The 20,216-nt window shown below is 37.5% G+C and overlaps 2 protein-coding genes across 2 annotated transcripts; one reads left to right on the top strand and one right to left on the bottom strand.

Annotated features, from left to right (window-relative positions):
• The first annotated feature begins 1,675 nt into the window (after positions 1-1,675).
• LOC110283179 (uncharacterized) lies at positions 1,676-5,425 on the top strand. The gene is made up of 4 exons (XM_087156691.1): positions 1,676-2,238; positions 2,408-4,349; positions 4,431-4,869; positions 4,929-5,425. The coding sequence occupies exons 1-4, from the start codon at positions 1,676-1,678 to the stop codon at positions 5,423-5,425; spliced, it is 3,441 nt and encodes a 1,146-aa protein (XP_087012817.1).
• Positions 5,426-9,884: 4,459 nt separating this feature from the next.
• LOC147816007 (uncharacterized) lies at positions 9,885-10,832 on the bottom strand. The gene has a single exon (XM_087156690.1). The coding sequence runs from the start codon at positions 10,830-10,832 to the stop codon at positions 9,885-9,887; it is 948 nt and encodes a 315-aa protein (XP_087012816.1).
• Between the last annotated feature and the right edge of the window lie 9,384 nt (positions 10,833-20,216).

Genomic DNA, 20,216 nt, shown 5'->3' with positions numbered 1-20,216 from the left:
TATGACAGACAAAGTATGTAACTTAAGAAATGTACATTGTAATTTACAGTCAAAACTTCCTTTAGATATACAATCAATAAAAAAATTACTCGATACAATAAGTATCAGTAATATCTATATTATATAAAACGCTAATACGTACATATGCATGTATCAATAAAGCCGATGATATTTCTTTTCTCGCGCTGGCAACATTTTTCATTTTTGATTGATTGGATTCGGCGCGCAAGAGCACGTAGTGAGCAACCAGATAACAATAACCAGAGTGAGCATTATCAGGTTGTTCAATTCAGATTCATGCACTAAAAACATGACAATATTTCATTTAAACTCAATTAGGAATTAATTAATTAATTGAAGTGAGAATGCTTTAAAAGGCCGCTGTTGAATTGATATTTTTCTACTGGGAGCTTCCTAAACGTCTAAAAAACGTTTAAGTGTTTGTATTGAATGCTGTTGCCACTCACATTAAGTTTGTCAATTCCGTCATGTTTTCTTTATTTTATTTTGTATTAACATTATCTTTTGCGTTTGTGAAACTGGCAATTATTTTTTATGTTCTATTTATGTTTATAATATTACGTTAAAGAACTTACGATACGTTGCGTTTAAGAGAATTCGATACGATTTTCATCTTTATGATGTAAGTTTATGTATATTGTATAATATTGTATAAATAATATATTGTAAATAGTCCTATTATTCTGAGTGTTGTATTGTAAAATAAAGTAATTAGAAGCAAAAGAAACTTGAGTCATAATAAAGTGGCGTCCGCGACAGGACATTATACTCTGCATTTCGATGTAAAATAGAAGACGGCAAAATTACGAACAAGATATTACTTTGTCAAGGATTAAATAGGTACGAATAATTTTGAATTTTGGCTGCTTCTGTTATCTTTTTTTACGAAGTCTTCTTTTATGTACAGTTTATATGTTTGATCTGAATTAAGTTTAAAAAAGAAAATTAACTCGAGATTTAGAATAAGTAGAAACTGAGGGTTTATTAAGTGAATTTAGTAAATAAACTGACTAAATATTATTTACATTAAGAATATGGATGCTCTTAAAGTGAAAAGAAAGTCATTAAGAACAACTTTTACGACCACGTCGAATAAGTTGGCGCAATATTTGGCGACACCGGAAACTGTTGCCAAGGATATTAATCAGTTGCAGGCACTAAGGTCACAATTGCAAGATAAATTTTCTCGTTTGAATGAAATTCAAAATGAAATATCCTCAGTACTTTTAGAAAAACCTGAGACCGTTGCTGAATACGAAACTGATTTTGAAGCAGCGGAAAATTACAGAGATAATTATCTTGAACTAGACGCAAAAGTCGCAAATTTTTTGAATAAGGACTCCGGTTCCATCGCCAAAAGTTCTTTAGAGGATAATGCCGTGAAACTACCGAAATTTGAATTGAAGACATTCTCTGGTGATCCTAAAGAATATCTCACATTCCGGAGTATATTTTCAAAAATTCATGAATCCGAAGATTTATCTGCGATCGATAAGTTCCAATATTTATACCAATCTATGGTACCCGAATCCAGGGCAGCAAGATTAGTTTCCCAATAACAGCAGAGAATTATCCGAAAGCCATTAAATAATTGAAATTAAGGTTTGGCCGAGAAGATCTTTTAGTACAAATATACGTTCTCCTTTCACTTGTTATGAAAAATGCTACTGGCGGAAAGAATTCTCCTGATTTAGCAACCCTCTACGATATGCTGGAGACAAAATTAAGAGCTTTGGAAAGTTTGGGACGTACGAAAGAGAAATTTGCTGATTTTCTAGAGCATCTTGTAGAGTCATGCTTACCTGAAAATGTTATGCGAGCCTGGGAACGGAGTAGAATTTCTGAAAATACTGATGGCGTTACCAGTCAGAGATCCCTCGAAAAACTAATGTGTTTTTTGAGACATGAGGTCGAATCTGAAGAAATGATCAGTTTAGCTCGTGAAGGGTTTGGTAGAGATAAGGGAAGTGGCGAGAAACGAAAAGATTACCACAAATCGATCCAAACAGATGAACCTACTGCTACTACACTGATCGCCAACACCTCAGTAGGAAAAAACAATTGTATTTTCTGTGACCGATCACATCCAAGTCAAGACTGTCAGAAAATAGCAGAAATGAGTTATGAGGACAGAAAATCACGAGGTATACAAAAGAGATGCTGTCTTGTTTGCCTCAAATCTGGTCACATGGCAAAAAGATGTCACAGTAATGTAAGGTGCTTAGTTTGTAAACGGAGGCATTACACTATGCTTTGCCCAGATCTACGGAAAGGAATTAATTCTTCGTCTAAGGACAAAATAGCAGGTGATGAACAGAAAGCAACAGAAATATTGTTCACGAATCGTCCTTCTGAACGTGAAATATATCTCAAAACAATTACGCAGACTACGAAACAGAGACAAGGAAGTCTGTGTTCGTGCACTAATGGATGATGGGTCACAGCGTTCCTATATTGAAAAGAGTTTGGCTGAAGAACTGAAACTTTCTCCCACTGGAAGCGAAGTGTTTTCTCAAGGACTGTTTGGTGGGGGAACTTCTCCTGCTTCAGAGCATAAGAGATATATGGTAACTGTTGAAAGTTTAAATCACAAATATACGACCTCAATATCTCTTCTTGACCAAGCAAAAATTTGCTCAGAGCTACCAAGGATACAGTATAGAAGTTTACTTGCTGATCTAGCTTCTCGAGGAACAGAAATAACAGATGTTGGAAAAGATACGCCCCCTATAAGAGTTCTTCTAGGAGCTGATGTACTTGGAAGAATTCTGACTGGAAAAATAGAAGTGTTAAGATCGGGAGTTTCAGCCATAGAAACCTTACTAGGTTGGACAATTTTAGGTCTAAGAAGAAAAAAGAAAATGGTTAACTTAGTCGCATTAAGTTTGCAAAATAAGGAGTTGCCAAAAATATGGGATTTGGACGTTTTAGGCATTGAAAATCCCATGGAAAGAAAAAATAAGATGCAACTAGAGGAAGAAACGTTGATCCATTTCAGAGAAACATTAAGAGTCTGTGAAGATCAGAGATATGAAGTATCTTTGCCATGGTTGGCTGGACATCCTGCCCTTTATGATAAATATGACATAGCAGAATCCAGACTTCGCACAGCAACTAAACGTTTGTTAAACGAAAATTATTTTGATGCTTACGACGCTGTATTTAAACAATGGGAATCAGAAGGTATTATAGAAACTGTACCAAAAGAGCAGATTACGAAAACAGGTCATTATCTCCCCCATAGACCAGTCATCAAGCTATCCAGCAATACTACGAAGGTTCGACCAGTTTTCGACGCATCTTTCAAGAAACCTGGATTTGCTTCCTTGAATGAATGCTTAAGTGTGGGACCGAATCTTATACATAGGATACTGCCATTACTGTTGAGATTCCGTTCAGGGGCATTAGGAGTTATTGCCGACTTAAAACAAGCATTTCTTCAGATACGTTTAAGAGTCGAAGACAGAGATGTACTAAGGTTATTGTGGTGGGAAGACGCTGAATGCACAACATTTAAGACTTATCGACACTGCAGAGTGGTGTTCGGTGTGTCTTCCAGTCCATTTCTTTTAAATGCCACAATAAATTATCATCTAGGATTGCAGAAATTCCAAACAGAGAGTCTTAAGAATACGATTGATAATTTAAGAGAAGGATTTTACGTGGACAACCTAGTCACAAGTGTTAATAACGTCGATGAACTGGAGCATTTAAAATCTCAAGCTATCCAAATAATGAAAGAAGGTGGGTTTGAATTACGATGCTGGGCTTCCAATAACTCTAGGGAAGGACAAGAAACGGAAATGGTTCTTGGCATGAAATGGAATTTAGTTAGTGATGAACTTTCATGTAAGATGCCGTTAAATTTAGTTACCGTCAATGAAAAGGCAGTTACGAAACGTTTACTTCTTTCTATCATCAACAGTATTTACGATCCAATAGGCTTTACTGCTCCAGCGCTATTGTTGCCCAAATTCCTTTTGCAGGAAGCGTGGAGAGAGAAACTAAGTTGGGAGGATGCATTATCAGCACAACTTGAGCAGAAGTACAGACGGTGGGAGAAAACCACTGCTCTCATACCTGAATGTACCATTCCTCGAAGAATGTTGCCTGTAAATTACGATAATGTCGAACTGCATATTTTCACAGATGCATCTTCTTTTGCATATGCTACTTGTGCTTTCTTGCGATGTGAATACCGAGGTCAAGTGACAGTCAAATTAATAGCTGCTAAAGCTCGACTTGCTCCAATGCAAAAACCAACCATCCCAAGACTTGAATTACTGGGAGCCGCCCTCGAAGCTCGTTTAGCCGCAACTCTACGTTCTGTTCTGCCCATTTCCTCTAGAACCCTTTTTTGGACTGATTCAATGACAGTTTTGAGCTGGATTACGAGAAAGGAGCCATAGAATACATTCGTTGGAAATCGAGTGAAAGAAATCAGAGAATTGACCAATATAGATGACTCGAAACATGTACCTGGAGAAGTCATCCCTGCCGACTTTGCTACTCGCTTTTGCGACTGGGCAGATCTATTGCAAAGTCAGTGGTGGGAGAGTCCCAGCTGGTTATACGAAGAAGCAAAATCTTGGCCAGTGTCTGAGATATCCGTTCCGGATGAAGCTTTTCTGGAGCGACGTAAGACAGTGATAACAAATTTAGCAGCTGAAAACGACGAGAAATTTGGACAAAGATTTTTATACTTTTCGAGTTACATAAGGATTCTTAGAATGACTGCTTATGTTCTGAGATTTTGTAACAGCATTAAGAAAAACTCTTATAAGTTGACTGGTGCGATCTCATGTGAAGAGATTGAATGTGCAGAAAACACTCTTAAAAAATCATACCGTATGAATGGCCTTCTGACATACGTGAGAAGTACAAGGATACAATACAATTCTTCGTAGAAAAGGAAATTTTGAAAGTTCAAACAAGACTTATCCTCAGTCAAGATCCGGAGGACTTCACATATCCTATAGTTTTACCAGACCATCCTCTTCTAGAAAGACTCATTTTGCATACTCATAGATCTTTGATACATGCTGGTGTATTAACGATACTAGCACAGTTAAGAGAAAGATTCTGGATTCCCAAAGGACGGAGAGTTGTAAGAGCCGTTTTGCGACAATGTGTACCATGCAAAAAACTGACTTCTAGAAATGTTAATACTGAGCCAGCTCCTTTACCGCCTGACAGAGTAAACCGAGTCTCAGCATTTCAGATAACTGGCGCAGATCTAGCTGGTCCTCTTTTCTTACGTGGTGGAAACAAGGCTTTTCACGTGTGCAGTATATCGAGCAGTCCACCTGGAGCTAGTTTCATCTCTCTCCACAGAATCATTTATGCAAGCCTCACGAAGATTTTGGGCAAGGAGAGGAAGATGCTCTACTCTTTATACAGATAATGGTACGAATTTCGTAGGTACAGCAAATGCGTTAAAATATTTAGATTGGGATTTCATACAAACAGAATGTTCTCTACAGAAAATTAAGTGGTTGTTTAGCCCACCATCTCCATGGTATGGTGGTTTTTGGGAACGAATGGTTCGCTGCGTTAAGGAACTCCTTCGAAAATGTTTGAGCAGAGCTTGTGTCACCTACGAAGAAATGTTGACTTTGCTTTACGACTGTGAGGCGGCTATAAATGCGAGACCATTAACATATTTGTCAGACGACCCCAACGAATTGAAACCCCTTACGCCTGCTCACTTCATTCAAGACTCAAAAGAACGTGAAACTTTCGATCTAGATTTAATCGACTCTCAGCATTTATTGAAACGAGTTGTTCCAGTGATTAAACCGTCAGGAGAAGTACGTTTGTGCGGTGATTATAAAATCACGTTAAACAAAGCAATGAACGCACATCCTTATCCAATTCCCGCGGTAAATCATCTTCTTTCTAATCTTAAAGGAGAAGGTTATTATGCTAAGATAGATTTAGCTCAAGCATATTTACAATTACCGGTTGATGATGCTTCCGCTGAAGCTCAGACTATCATCACGCATAAGGGTGCGTATAAGGTAAAAAGACTTCAATTCGGAATTAACGTAGCCCCAGGAATATTTCAAAATTTAATCGAAGATTTGTTTCGAAATTTAGAAGGGGTTGTTCCATATTTTGATGATGTACTCGTCAGAAGAAGTTCGGAAGAAGAGTTAGCCGCTCGTTTGGAACAAGTACTAGATCGTTTGAGAAAAGCGGGACTTAAAGCAAACGGGAGCAAATGCTTATTTGGGGTAACGGAAGTAGATTTTTTGGGCTACCGTATCGATGCGAAGGGTATCCACCCCTCCAAAAGTAAAGTAGAAGCGATTCATGCTTTTCCGGTACCTAAAAATAAAGTTCAGTTACAAGCGTTTTTGGGTTTGATAAACTTTTATAATAGTTTTCTAAAGGGCAAAGCTACGAAAGCTGAAGTATTACATAGGCTTCTAGATAGGGATTCAGTGTGGAAATGGTCTAAAGTCCACGATGAAGCTTTTCGATATTTAAAAGAATTGTTCAGTTCCGAAGCGGTTTTGGTTCCGTTCGATGAAAAATTACCGATAACTTTAGCTTGCGATGCACCTCCGTTTGGCGTAGGAGCTGTCTTAAGTCATGTTCTTGAAAATGGTTGCGAAGCACCAATAGCTTTCGCATCGCGTACGCTCGCGTCGACAGAAAGAAATTACACGCAAATGGACAAAAAGGCGTTGGCAATTGTGTTCGGTATAAAAAAAATTTCATCATTTTGTTTATGGACATAAATTCACTATTATAACTGATCATCAGCCTCTGCTAGGAATTTTTTCAAGAAATAAGCCTACTAAAGAAATTTTGTCTCCGCGTATGCTGAGATGGTCTTTAATACTTAATGCATATGAGTATACTCTAATTCATAGACCAGGGAAAAAGATTCAAAACGCAGATTCTTTAAGTAGACTCCCAAAAGAGACTGATAAATTTGAGGTTCCCGCTCCTTTAGAGATATTGTTTACCGAGGACTTACAAGATCCTCCGCTTCAGGCAGCAGAAATAGCAAAATTAACATTGCGTGATCCAATTTTGTCAAGAGTACTAAATTGGGTTTTGAGAGGATGGCCAAATGAAAAACCAGATAAAAAAATTCAGACTTTTTTTTCGAAACGTAACGAACTTTCAACCCATCGAAATTGCTTGTTATGGGTTAATAGAGTAGTTATTCCAGTGTGTGGAAAATCACGTGTTCTCCAGGCTCTGCATCTGGGACACCCAGGGATCGAAAGAATGAAAGCTCTCGCACGTTCATACGTGTGGTGGCCAGGCATGGACCACGACATAGAAGTGCATGTTCAAAGATGCCAGGAATGTCAACAGACACGCCATGCCCCTCCTAAAGCTCCAGTGCATCCATGGGAGATTCCAGAGAAACCTTGGTCCCGTCTTCATATAGATTTTGCAGGTCCGTTCCAGGGACAAGAATTCCTCATCATAGTAGATGCCATGTCAAAGGGGATAGAAGTGAGTCAGATGACTTCTGCCTCTGCAACAGTCGACGTCCTGCGAGAAATCTTTGCTACCCATGGGATACCTGAAGTCATCGTTTCCGATAACGGAGGTCAGTTTCGAGCATCGGATTACCAGATTTTCTTAGAGAGGAATCTCGTCCGAAGGGTCATGATCGCACCAAGACGTCCGTCCGGAAATGGTCAGGCTGAAAGAACAGTCCAGACCGTCAAAGATGCCCTAAGGCGCATTGTGAAGGGAAATTGGAGGAAGAGGCTTGCCAAGTTCCTTCTTCAACAACATTGTACTCCCACCACCACAACAGGTGCTAGTCCTGCGGAACTGTTGATGGGGAGGAAGCTAAGGACCGTCTTAGATAGACTCCATCCAGATCTGACGGCTGAGAGGAAGTTGAGATAGGAGCAAGATGCGTATAGAAAAAATGGTAGTTCTCTTCCAAGATCGTTCAGTGCCGACGATCCAGAGATTGTGAGAAACTATGGACAGGGTCCAAAGTGGCTTTCAGCAACGGTCATTAAACCCACAGGTCCAGTTTCCTACCAAGCTGTGACTACAGGAGGCGAGGTAGTTAAACGTCATGTGGATCAAATGCGGAAACGTATTCCTGATCCGTTGACTGTTCCGTCCGACCCTAGTGTATCATCTCCACCAGCAACGAGTGTTGAGACTGAAGTACCATCTCCCATTCCTTCAAGTGCTGATTCGCAGAGTGCAGTAGTTGAACCTACAATACCAAATCAAGAGTCTTCTGTTCCAGTTCCAGAACAGACTTCCAGAAACTTGAGGTCCAGACATACCATCGTCAGGCCAAGCAGGTTCAAGGACTTTGTTCTATCCTAGGGAAAAGGAGTGTTGTGATGTCAACCGACGTCACCTTCCGTCATCACTACGAGTCAACGACGACAGCCTGTAGTTTCTGAATAGCGGCGCTGCCTTACCTTTCCAGAGAGTATATATGCCCATTCCTAATAGATGTTCATCGCTAACCTTGTTACGTGCTGTAAGCATGTTATTGTTATGTTATGTTTTATTGTTTTATTAAACTTATACCTTTGTTATTATGTGTCTTATTTGGATACCACCAAGCTCACAATACAATAAAAGGAATACTAGGTTCCTAATAGTAACCTAGTATTCCTTTTATTACTGTATAATGCAATCCTAGTATTTGTAATCCTAGTAACTACTAATTCATTGAGCAATTTATATAAATGTTTGTATAAGAGAAAATTATATTTTTATTTATTTAGAAGCGACGGGTTAGTTTCAAAGGAGGACGGGTACATTGTTGGACAAGCCGTCCTCGGGGACGGGTAAAATTTTTGAGTTTTTTCGAGCCCTGATTTGAGTAATTTATTAAATTTCTTCTCAGTTATTAATTTGTATTTAGAGTTGAAAAAGTCGGTTATTCGCCAAGAACGTCTATCAAATATGTCAAAATTGGAATTCAAATAACTGATATTTATATGCAAGTCATTTGAAAGTTTTACAGCGGCCTAGGCCAATAGGCCCATACGCCAAATACAATGGAATACATTAAAAAAAGGTCAACATACCCCTATATATAAAATACAAAAAATATACCTAGAAGAATCGGGATGGCAACAGGCCATTTACATAAATTAACATAGTAATAAAATGTTTAAAAATATCAGGTCAACAGATCCTTATATGGCAGGTCAACAGACATAGCATATAATACACAGACATAGCTATTTTACATAGCATTTTGCTTTTGGCAAGGATAGTGACAGTTAGAGGAAGGTATAAAATAATACATACCCTGAGCACCAGTATAGCTGGGGTAAAAGTAACAAAGAGACATTGCTCGACAGGGTTCTATCAAGCAAAGGTGACACCAGAGTGATTAAACATTGAAAAAGTTGACGAGCTGGAGACAAAAGTACAACAAAAAAAACTTACAGTAGTACAATGTAAAAAAAACCACCACCAATGTTTAAAATTTGGAATTAAAATCAATCAACTTATCATTAGCTAAAAGGGCAAGGGTAAAACCATTAGTCAGACCAGCTGACATAATATGTAAAACCAATTTTAAAAAATGGTAAAGCATTTAAAATCTGCAACAGGATAAAAGTAAACACGCTCCGAAGGCAAAAACGCCCAGGGGTGCCGAAGAACAGTATAAAATCTGAGGTACATGACTTAAAAGACATTACAATAAAACAGGAGTAAAAAAAAAGTAAAAATACAGTTTAAAACAAACAAAACCCGTAAACATGACAAAGCAGACTAAAAACAAGACAGTTATAATAAGATGGTAAAGTAGTAAAATGGTAAAGTTGGTAAAAATGGGCAAGTGGTCCAGATAAAAGGGAGTTTGGCAGGGCGACAATCAATAACAAGATTAAAGGACATTAAAAGTTGTTATTATTATTTTGGACCAACACCTCCTCGAGCGTAGTTTTAATAATTTGTTTAATGATATTACGGCAAATGATACTGGCAAAAATTTGATGCTCGTTCTTCTCGAGGAAGTGTTGTTGTCGGAGTGCTCGGAACCGAGAACAGTGATATAGAAGATGTTCTACTGTTTGGGGTTGATCGCAATTGTTACATTTATCATCCTTATTGAAAAACTTCCTTTGGTAGGTCCCGAACACTCCGTGCCCCGTCAGGTATTGATTTAAGTAGAAATTTGATTGAATTCTTGTAGTTGACGGGGTCTTAATAAACTTAAAAGTCTGCCGGCCCTTATTAGAATTGTACCAATTGTACTGCCACCTTGCCATTAGAATCCGCTTGATTTCGGTCTTTGCTTGCCTAGGGATCCTCAGAACTTGGAGATCTATAATCTCGGAGCCAATGGCCTCCTTAGCTGCTTCGTCGGCCTCCTCATTGCCCTGGATCCCCACGTGGGCTTTAACCCAATTCATTGTAATACCTCTGTGCCAATATGTTTTAATATTTTCAATCAGTTTTGAAATTGGTTCTGGGTCAGCCAGGGCCTGGAGGGAGGACAACGAGTCTGAAAAAATGGTAGCGCTATTGATATTATTATCATTGATCCAGATAAAGGCGGATCTGATTGCCATTAGCTCTGCGATAAAGATATTAGTATTGTCTGTGACTCTGGTGGAGGATTTAAAAATAGTAATACCATCCTGTTTAACAATCATTGCATGTGACGCATGGAAAATTCCAGGTGTGTCTACCTCCATCCGAGAGCCATCAGTATAGATCTCCACCCCCTGGTTACTAGGGGCACAATATCCCCAGGGCAAGGAGCGATAAAGAGATGGGTGCTCCCGGGGCGGCGTATCAAAATTCAAGGTGTTGTCGAAATCGGGAGGTAGTACATGCATTAGATCTTGTAATCGCCATCCCCATCTCACCCTCTTGGTATAAACATCCTCTATAACTTTAAGTGTTATTGGAACCACCCCCGCCAGTATCTGGATAGTCTCAGTACTGGTAGTAGCGTGGGTTTTTATATGCAAGTCATATAATTCGCACTCAGCAGCTAACTCTTTGCGGATTTCTTGAAAGTAAACATAAAATTTTGTTGAGGGAGGAAATTTTTTTTAAAGGTAATAATTAAAGATAAAGTTTCATGCGCCTACAATGAATTAAGAAATTAAAGTGATTTTTCAAGTCTTCCATTATAAAAACAATTAATGTAATTTTTCAATAATTTTGACGTCAATTTTAAATTTACCGTTAGAGATGATATAAAATTTATATTAGTTGTTGTCATAATGGACTAAAATTATTTTTTCTTCTTGGATCACATAATATGCAGAAAATGTTAAAAAATAATTAACAATTAATAATTAACTCTTTCGCTACCGGAACGCCCGAGACGCCTCGTAAGCTAGACTACCGAAAACGCCCGAAGTGCCCGTGAAACGAGTTAGAGATTCTTCCCCCTTTTCGAAAAATAACACACAATGGGGGAGGTGTGACAGTAATCGTCCATGAAGGTAATTTACAAAAAGGGAAGAAAGCAGAGGGATTTTTCAACAAAAGTTTGTTTTAGATCACTCTGCTTTTGTAAAGTTGTTTTCTCTTGTTATATATATATATATATATATATATATATATATATATATATATATATATATATATATATATATATTAACCAAAATGTTTATATTTCCGCTGTAAAGGTCCTTCGACCGAAAAAATTTCGAAAATAATTTTCAAATTTTCAATTAAATTAATTTTCAATGATGAGACAGGATGAGTCTGATTTTAATGAATCAGGGGATGAAGATGAATTCGAAGATGTAACACCAACTGAAACTACTATTGCCCCTGACGACTGAACTTTTTCTGATAATACTTCTCGAGAAAAAGTTAAATGAAGCGTTTTATTGTAAAAATAAAATCATATTCTCATAAACTAAAAATTTATAGTTAAGAAATGTAGTATTTTTTAACTTTTTTGAAAGACAGAGAGAGATGTAGAAACAAATATAAACTCAAAATTAATTAACCTAAATTATTAATCTGGTTACTTCTTTTTATCAGAACTTTTTTGATTACTTACGTTGAAAAGAATAAGCTGGGGTAATGGTGATAAAGTTTTTTTTTTAAAACATTAAATTATTTAGTTATTGTGTCTTTAAAAATATATCAATTGTTCAAGATAATAAACAGCTCGAAATTTGCAGTGTTTTCAGAAAAAAGAAATGACAGAAATTTAAAAATATATTATTCTACAAGAATGAAGGATTACTAAATACAATTAATTATAAATCTATTTTAAAATATAAAATAAATAATTAAACATTATTTTATTAGAAGTAGATCGTAGGCTTTGATGTCTTACAAAATAGTTTCTATATTTATAACAGTAGGATTCAAGAGAAAAAACTGCTTTGATGGGTACCAAAACTATTATTTGAACTTTATTCTGCATTTGTAGTTCGACAGCTGTAAATCATTCACGTTTTCTTGCTGTTTTATGAATGCCTCGCTATTTTCACCTTTTCAATGCTTGTTATTACGTAGGTATTGCACTTGAAGCTGCAACGACCCATTTTTTTTTCATTAATTGTTAACACCTGATCTAAAAACACGAATTTTAATAGTGGAGAATGTGTTGGTATCAAAACTTTTAAAATAGTTAAATCTCTATGAATTTATTTATTTTCAATTTTACGCCTTATCTTCATACAAAAAGGTTTCTTCACAGGAGGATTATCCGTAGTTAACTCTAATTTCTCATGAACGCATTTTTTCCTTCATAATGAATGTTCTATATTCAGCTGTCAGACCACCCAGATGTGTTACAATTTACTCATTCATTTCTGTAGAAGATAAGCGTTATCAGCATAGCTTCTAAAGGCTATTGTTAAATGAAAATTAACATGTCATATAGTAGATTTTCTCCATTTCTACCTGAAGTTGGGACTGATATCTTTGTCACCAAAATTATGGTGTGGTAGTGTAAGAAATTTCTTTGATATTCCCCTTTCCTTTCAAAGAAATTTCTTGTCACCACACCCATATATACTGCACCATATGTCTATAAACAGATGCCGATTTCCAACTGTTCAATAAAATGCAGAACAATGTAGTCTCATACTCAAAAAGAAATAATTACAAGTGAAACGTGAGAGAAAGATAAATCTTAACCTAGGAGGCAGTGTTGAAATAGGAAGTAATTGTGTTCCCTAGCATACGTAAAGAATAGCTGTCTGGTTGATTAACGATGGAGTCGGAGGTTAAAAAATTATGCATTAAATATAGTAGTTAAATATAGATTATTAAATATAGTCATTAAAATTTTAAAAATGAAATTAAGAAAAATTAATAGTTAGTAAATAAAAATTTAGACATTGTATATATATATATATATATATATATATATATATATATATATATATATATATATATATATATATATATATATATATTTGCTAAGCTTTGAAGATATTGTTATATAGTTGAACATTTATTTTGCTTTCAACCCAATTTTTCAATTTAGGATAATTTTTCAATTATTAGATTCTTATTAAATTGTACATAAACTTACTTTTACTATAGCATTTATTTATAGAAATTCAAAAGCAGTTTTATTGTTTTTATTATGAATATAATTCTTTTAGATCAATTTACTGAAATACACATATTTATGCATTTTTATTTTTAAGACAATATTTTAAAAATTCTTGAGAAAAACTATCAAAAACTCGTATGAAGAGGAAACGTGGAAAATTTACAGCAATAATGGATGTTTCAAAAACGAAGAAATGAATACTTCAAAATATTTTCATATAAATTATGGAAAGACATATACAAAATTTGGCATCTATTTTGAGTCGTTTACTTTCAAATAATTGAAGATTAGTTAAACAATTTAGATTATTTGCAAGAACCTTATAACAAATAATTTTATTAATTATTATACTTTTTAATTTTCAAACTTAAAAATTTTTTACGATGCACCGAACTGAAATTCACATAAAAATATAGTTTCTAGATAATATAATTTATTTGAAAAAATTCGAACTTTTTGATTTTTTAAAATGATATAGAAATATGGTACTTAAAATATTATTGTTAAAATAGTTCTTCAGCATTTTTTTAATTTTTATGCACAAGTTTACAAACTCTTTTATGGTGCAGGGCTTGAAGGAATATTATTTACAAATGAAAACTTTATTGAAATGAATTTAATGCTGGCTAAAGGGACGAATATTTTTTATACCTTGAGGAGGATTTAATAGTTTCTGGGGATAATATTTTTAATGGTTTCAGAGCCTTGTTAAATAATAAGAAAAGTTTCGCTTATTTCATATTGTAAATTGATATAGAAAAAGACACACATTTAGGTTGAATAATATTTTAGTATTATCACCAAATAAATTTCTCCTTAATGACTGATGTTAATTTTAAATGTTGGTTTCTAAGAAATTTAAAATTTATTTTTCAATCATTTAAGTTATTGAATTATATTAGTTTTTGTTTTACAGCGAAAAAAAAAAGGATTTTATTTGTGCGAGAATATTATTATCAATTTAAATGCTTTATTTAGATTTTGTATAACTGGAATACATGTAATTACATACTTATGTTTCAATATAAATTATAAAATTTTAAAAAAAATGAAAACCAAATACAAATGCAACCATTTATTAATATTTTATAAATCTCGTTACGTTAGCGATATTCTTGCTTCAAATTATGACTTTCTTCCCTTTGAACTCCTATTTTGGGGATATTTCCACAGGTGAATAAAGAGATGATCAGTCATTCTGTCAATGCAGAATAAAACTGGGGGTAGGAAATATTTGCTACTTGTTTCCCTACTTCGGGCGTTTGCGGTATTCTGGGCATGTTGTGGTTTGGAGGGCTCGGTATTTAAAGAGTTAATAAAGAACGCTATTACACCTTAACATGATTAGATAAGTGCATAATTTAATTATAATTGTAGTTATTTTATGGTATAAAAAGACATCTACCGCACTCTGCTCACTCTCCCTCAACAACCCTCAAATTGCTTTCGTATATCTTTATGCTCGTTCGCCGGGGGGTAATGCCTGCCGCCTCCACGTGGTGCCCCCTGGATACCCCTCACTGGGTAACTAAATGGCAGGCAAACATCATGATGAGCGAAAAGATAACCTTGGATACGGCATCATCCGTCGCGCCGGTTAACAAGGGATGCGTTCAGGAATTAGGCAGAGGTTCCTGTTCGAAAAGTGTAATACAGTCTCCAGTAGCATATGGTAAGCCCTCGGGTGAGCCCAGTGCTAATACCGCTGCTTTGCAGTCTGCTTCGGATGCTGGTGAGGCGTCCAAAGGTTCAGGCCCTTCCTCTGTAGAAGTCTCTGGTCCCCAGAGGCACTCGGGGGACAGTGTGTCTGGTACCATTGGACTGTCCAAGAGCCGGAAGAAGAAGTTGAGAAAAATGAGGGCCATTGCGGCGAGTGGAGGAGCTAAGAGACCTAGGTCTTCTGATGCAACACCCTCTCCCAATGCGCCAACCCAAACCGGAAAGAAGCCCAGGGAGGATGTTGTTCCTGGGAGGAAAGCTCAATCCAGCGGAGTGGTTCCCCCTAGTGGGGATAGCCGAGCTGGAGAGGGGGATCCAACCGGGGGCCTCCAATCTGGGGTCTCTTTTGCCTGTGCAACTGGGTCTACCAAGATTGCTATAGTCCTGGAGGATTTTCCTCCGGACAAGCTTTCTCTGGAAAACTCAAATAACATCTTGAAGGAAATCTTGGAGCAGACTGACGCCATTCCTGGTGGCGAAAGAATGCCCGAGATCTATAATAACCACCTCCAAAGAGGAGCGCTGGTAATTCAGTGTAATGACTTTACTGTTGGGTGGATTAAAGACCACTTTAACAACAAAGCCTTGGGTAACATTAAGCTCAAGGTCATAGGGGCAATCGAGCTTCCCAAGCCCGTGAAGGTTGCCTTTAAAACTAAGGAGCAATTCTCTGACCAGAGCACCTTTTTATGGCGTCTTCAGAGACTAAACCCAGGGTTGAAGTCGATGGGGTGGAGGGTTCTGCAAAGTGCTGTGGGACCTGGCACCTCTAGATGGATCTTTGAGGTGGAGCCTGAAGACGCTGAAGCAATTGCAAGGGCTAACTTTTGCGCACTGACTGGAGTGGATCGTGGAGTTTTTAAAATTATCCACGATCCTAACAGGAAAAAAGCAGTTGAGGCTCCAACAACATCGGACCTCCCTGTAGAACCTGATGTCCAAGAGGACATGGAACAGGAGGAGGAACCTTGGCCGGCAAATTTCCCTGATTCCAAGGTAAGTTCAATTGGGGCTCTTGATTTTTCAGAGCTTGGGTTGGACTCTGGGTCAGACGTAACATTACAACCTGACTCACCAGTTTCCATGCTTGGTATTGATGAAGCAATGGAGCTGATAAAGGAAGATCTTTCTTCCAAAAAATAACCAGGATAGGAGCCATTCTGGTTTCATTCATACTGCTAACCAATGGCTACAATCAAGGTTGGTCAAATCAATCTCCATCATAGCATTGCTGCCTCAAGCCTCATGGCCAAAAGGTTGAATGATGGAGAACTTGATATTGCTCTTATACAAGAGCCTTGGACCCGCAAGGGCAAAATAATGGGTCTCAATGTTAAAGGTTTTAATATCTTATATGATACCCATTGCGATCTTCCCAGGACCTGCATAATAGCTAGGTCTAATCTAAATGCCCTTAATCTTGTTAAATTTCTTAACAGGGATTTAGTCTCCCCAAGGAGAGTTCCTTGGTGGTCTTCTGAGCTTAGTAAATTACGTAAGAAATGTAGGAAGTTATTTAACAGAGCAAAGAAATCTTATGAATGGCAGTCCTACAGAAACGCTCTAACTGCTTATAACAAGGCGATCAGAGCATCTAAACGTCGCTCATGGCAGACTTTCTGCGATGGCATTAATACTAATTCTGCCACCGCAAAGATTGCAAAAATTCTTACTAAAGACTTTAATTGCAGTTTAAATGCTATCCGTCTTGCAAACGGAAGATACAGTGAATCAGGAGAAGAGGCTCTTAGAGAATTACTAGAAGCACACTTCCCTGGATCTCATCCTGTGGAGAATGAAAATCTACATATTACTACCACAACTACTTGTAGTAGGAATGACTGGGAGGCCGCCAAAATGGTGGTCTCCTATGAGAAGGTTGTATGGGCCATAAAGTCTTTTAAGCCCTACAAGTCACCAGGCATGGACAACATCATACCAATGATGCTTATCCAGGGGGTGAATACACTGGCCCCTATTCTATGTAGGATTTTTCGATCCTGCATAGCATTTGGGTATATACCTCTCTCTTGGAGGAATACCAGGGTGATTTTCATACCAAAACCAGGTAAGGAGAATTCTTTTGAGGCTGAATCATTCAGACCAATCAGCCTCACTTCCTGTCTGTTGAAAGCGATAGAAAAGCTAATTGACAGACACCTCAGAGACACTGTGCTCATAGAAAGGCCACTGTCCTCCTCACAGCATGCCTATCAACCAGGCAAGTCAACAGACACCGCTCTGTATGAGCTCTCCTACTTGCTTGAGAAATCTATCACAGATAAGGAGATGGCTCTCGCGGTTTTCATTGATATTGAAGGTGCGTTTGATAAAGTCCCTGTTGAGACTATCATCAATGCACTTAGGAACAGAGGCATAAACTCAATAATTACCAGATGGATAGCGAATTTGCTTTCCTCTAGGTATGTTTGTTCCTCTCTATTGGATGCAAGCATGAAAGTGCATGCAACTGCCGAATGCCCCCAAGGAGGGGTTTTGTCCCCTATCCTATGGTGTATGGTAATGGACTCCCTGTTAGTTCGGTTAACTGCTCTTGGCATTCCCTGTATCGGGTACGCTGATGACGGTGTTATTGTTGTCAGAGGCAAACATGGAAAAACTGTCTCTGATATCATGAATAATGCACTCCTAGAAGTAGCTAGGTGGTGTTTTAAATCAGGCTTATCTGTCAATCCATTCAAGATAAGTTATGTAGCCTTTACACGGAAAAGGCAACTTGATCTAGGTAATGTATACTACCTGGACCATAAATTGGAACTCACAGAGAAAGTCAAGTTTCTCGGGGTTTATTTTGACTCCAAACTAAATTGGGGTCTTCAACTTGAATACTGCACCAACAGGGCCAGAAAAATTTTCTGGTCTTGTAGAAATGCTATTGGTAGAACATGGGGATTGTCCCCCAAAATAGTCTACTGGATATACTCAATGATTATTAGTCCTATCATCACATATGGCGCAATCGTCTGGTGGTCAAGGACTAGATTGAGCTCTGCAAGGTCTAATCTTAACAGACTACAAAGAATGGTCTGTGTAGCCCTGTCAGGCTGTCTCAGGACCACTCCTACAGCTGCTCTAGAGAGCTTACTTGGGCTTCTTCCATTGAACTTACGCATTGAAGTTGAAGCTCAGACAGGCGTAAAGCGTCTTATGTACCTTGGCCTATGGAAAGAGAATTCCAAACACTTGTCATGGGGACATCTTGTTTCACAAGTGAAGGATTTATCCTCTTTTATTATGCCTAGTGATTTTATGTCACTAAGATATGCTTTTCACAAGCCCTTTAAGATCCATTTTCCTACTAGAGATGAATGGTTCAATTCTCCTCGGTGGCTTAAAGGCAAATGCCTGATATAGTACACTGATGGGTCAAAGATTGGTGCCAAATCAGGAGCAGGAATTTACTGCTCCAATGATGGTACCAAACTTCACTTTCCCCTGGGAAATTATGCCACCGTTTTTTAGGCTGAGGTCTATGCCATTATCTTGTGCTGCAAGTTATGCATAGACAAAGGATATCAAAATACGACTATCCGCATCTGTTCTGACAGTCAGGCTGCTCTCCTATCACTGTCAAGGTGTAAATTCACCTCTTTGTTAGTGTGGGAATGCTTCTCGGTCCTCTGTGACCTGTCCACTCATAACAAGGTATCCCTGCATTGGGTACCAGGTCATATGGGTATCGGTGGAAATGAGCTAGCTGATGAAGCAGCACGGGCTGGCTCTAATGCAATTTTCTGGGGCCCTGAACCTGCGCTGGGAATTTCTCCCTCCTCATTTAGGGCAACCATATTCAAGCTCTACGGCAAGATCGCCCATGAGCAGTGGCGCGCTGCTGACGGTCAAAGACAAGCTAAGGAGCTGAATCGAGACTGTCCTAGTGTACGTCAAAAGGAGCTCTTAAAGCTTAACAGAAACAGTATAAGGAAGATCATTGGTCTTCTTACTGGCCACTGTATCCTCAGAAGACACCTAAACATTATGGGAATAGAATCAAATTCTCTTTGTCGGGGATGTCATCTAGAAGAAGAGACATCACGACACATACTCTGTGATTGTGAGGTCTATTCTGCTCAAAGATTTGAGCATTTAGGACAGCATATTGTCAATGCCTGGGAACTGCAAGATGTTCCTGTAAGGTGCTTGCTGAATTTTATTTCAGCCATAGGGCTTTCATGCTAATCATGATTTTAGGGTTTGGGTACAATAGACCTCTGGTCGATGTGCCCTGCTCGTCAGAGCTGCCCAACCTCTAAGTCTAAGTCTATGCTCGTTCGCCAGTAATTGAAAAAGAACAGCCTAATAAATTTTATCAATTTGTCTGAAATTCAATTCGTCAGCACTCATAAAGCAAACTTCTATGTGCTTAATTGTTGAGAGAAGTACTATACACAAATGGATAATAGGTAAATGTATTTTTCAAACAGCAAATTATGGTACTATATCAATCTCCAAAAGCAAGGAATGATTTTATAAATCTGTAAAAATACGTATTTATTTATACCTAAAACAAAAAATAATTTGAAACTGAAATATGTTCGCATCTAAAAACCTTATACTTTTTAAATTTTAGGTTTTGTAGATACATAAATAGGAAGATGGGGTATAAAATGAGATAGCCTTAAAAAATTTATTAACATGTTACAAGTGTTTAAATTTTAAGTACAAAAAAGGACGATTTTGTCAATAACACGCCAAAAAAAATTATGTAAAATGAATTTCCCACTTGAAAAATATAGACACATTGTATAAAATAACTTATGCACCCATATTAATAGTAATCGCAAGTAAACTGGCCACTATTTCACAACACAATTGCATTTAATGAAACAATAGTACCTTTGAAGAAGTTACTTAGAAACTCCCTGCCATCCCTTCCACAAGCCACACCATATAAGTGCCTGCAAGATTAACAAAAAACCTCAAGTCATAAGGGAATAAAGAT

The sequence above is a fragment of the Parasteatoda tepidariorum genome, chromosome 2, assembly GCF_982258835.1.
Source record: "Parasteatoda tepidariorum strain Cologne lab strain chromosome 2, Ptep-v5.0, whole genome shotgun sequence".
Lineage (NCBI taxonomy): Eukaryota > Metazoa > Arthropoda > Arachnida > Araneae > Theridiidae > Parasteatoda > Parasteatoda tepidariorum.
This window is presented reverse-complemented; position numbering and strand designations above follow the sequence as displayed.

Excerpts from the sequence above, each read along its gene's own strand:
- LOC110283179 (XM_087156691.1), top strand. The coding sequence starts at position 1,676 with ATGAAAAATGCTACTGGCGGAAAGAATTCTCCTGATTTAGCAACCCTC. Across the intron at positions 2,239-2,407 it reads AGATGTCACAGTAATGTAAG|ACTACGAAACAGAGACAAGG; the intron begins GTGCTTAGTTTG and ends ACAATTACGCAG. Across the intron at positions 4,870-4,928 it reads CACTCTTAAAAAATCATACC|AAAAGGAAATTTTGAAAGTT; the intron begins GTATGAATGGCC and ends AATTCTTCGTAG.
- LOC147816007 (XM_087156690.1), bottom strand. The coding sequence starts at position 10,832 with ATGCATGTACTACCTCCCGATTTCGACAACACCTTGAATTTTGATACG.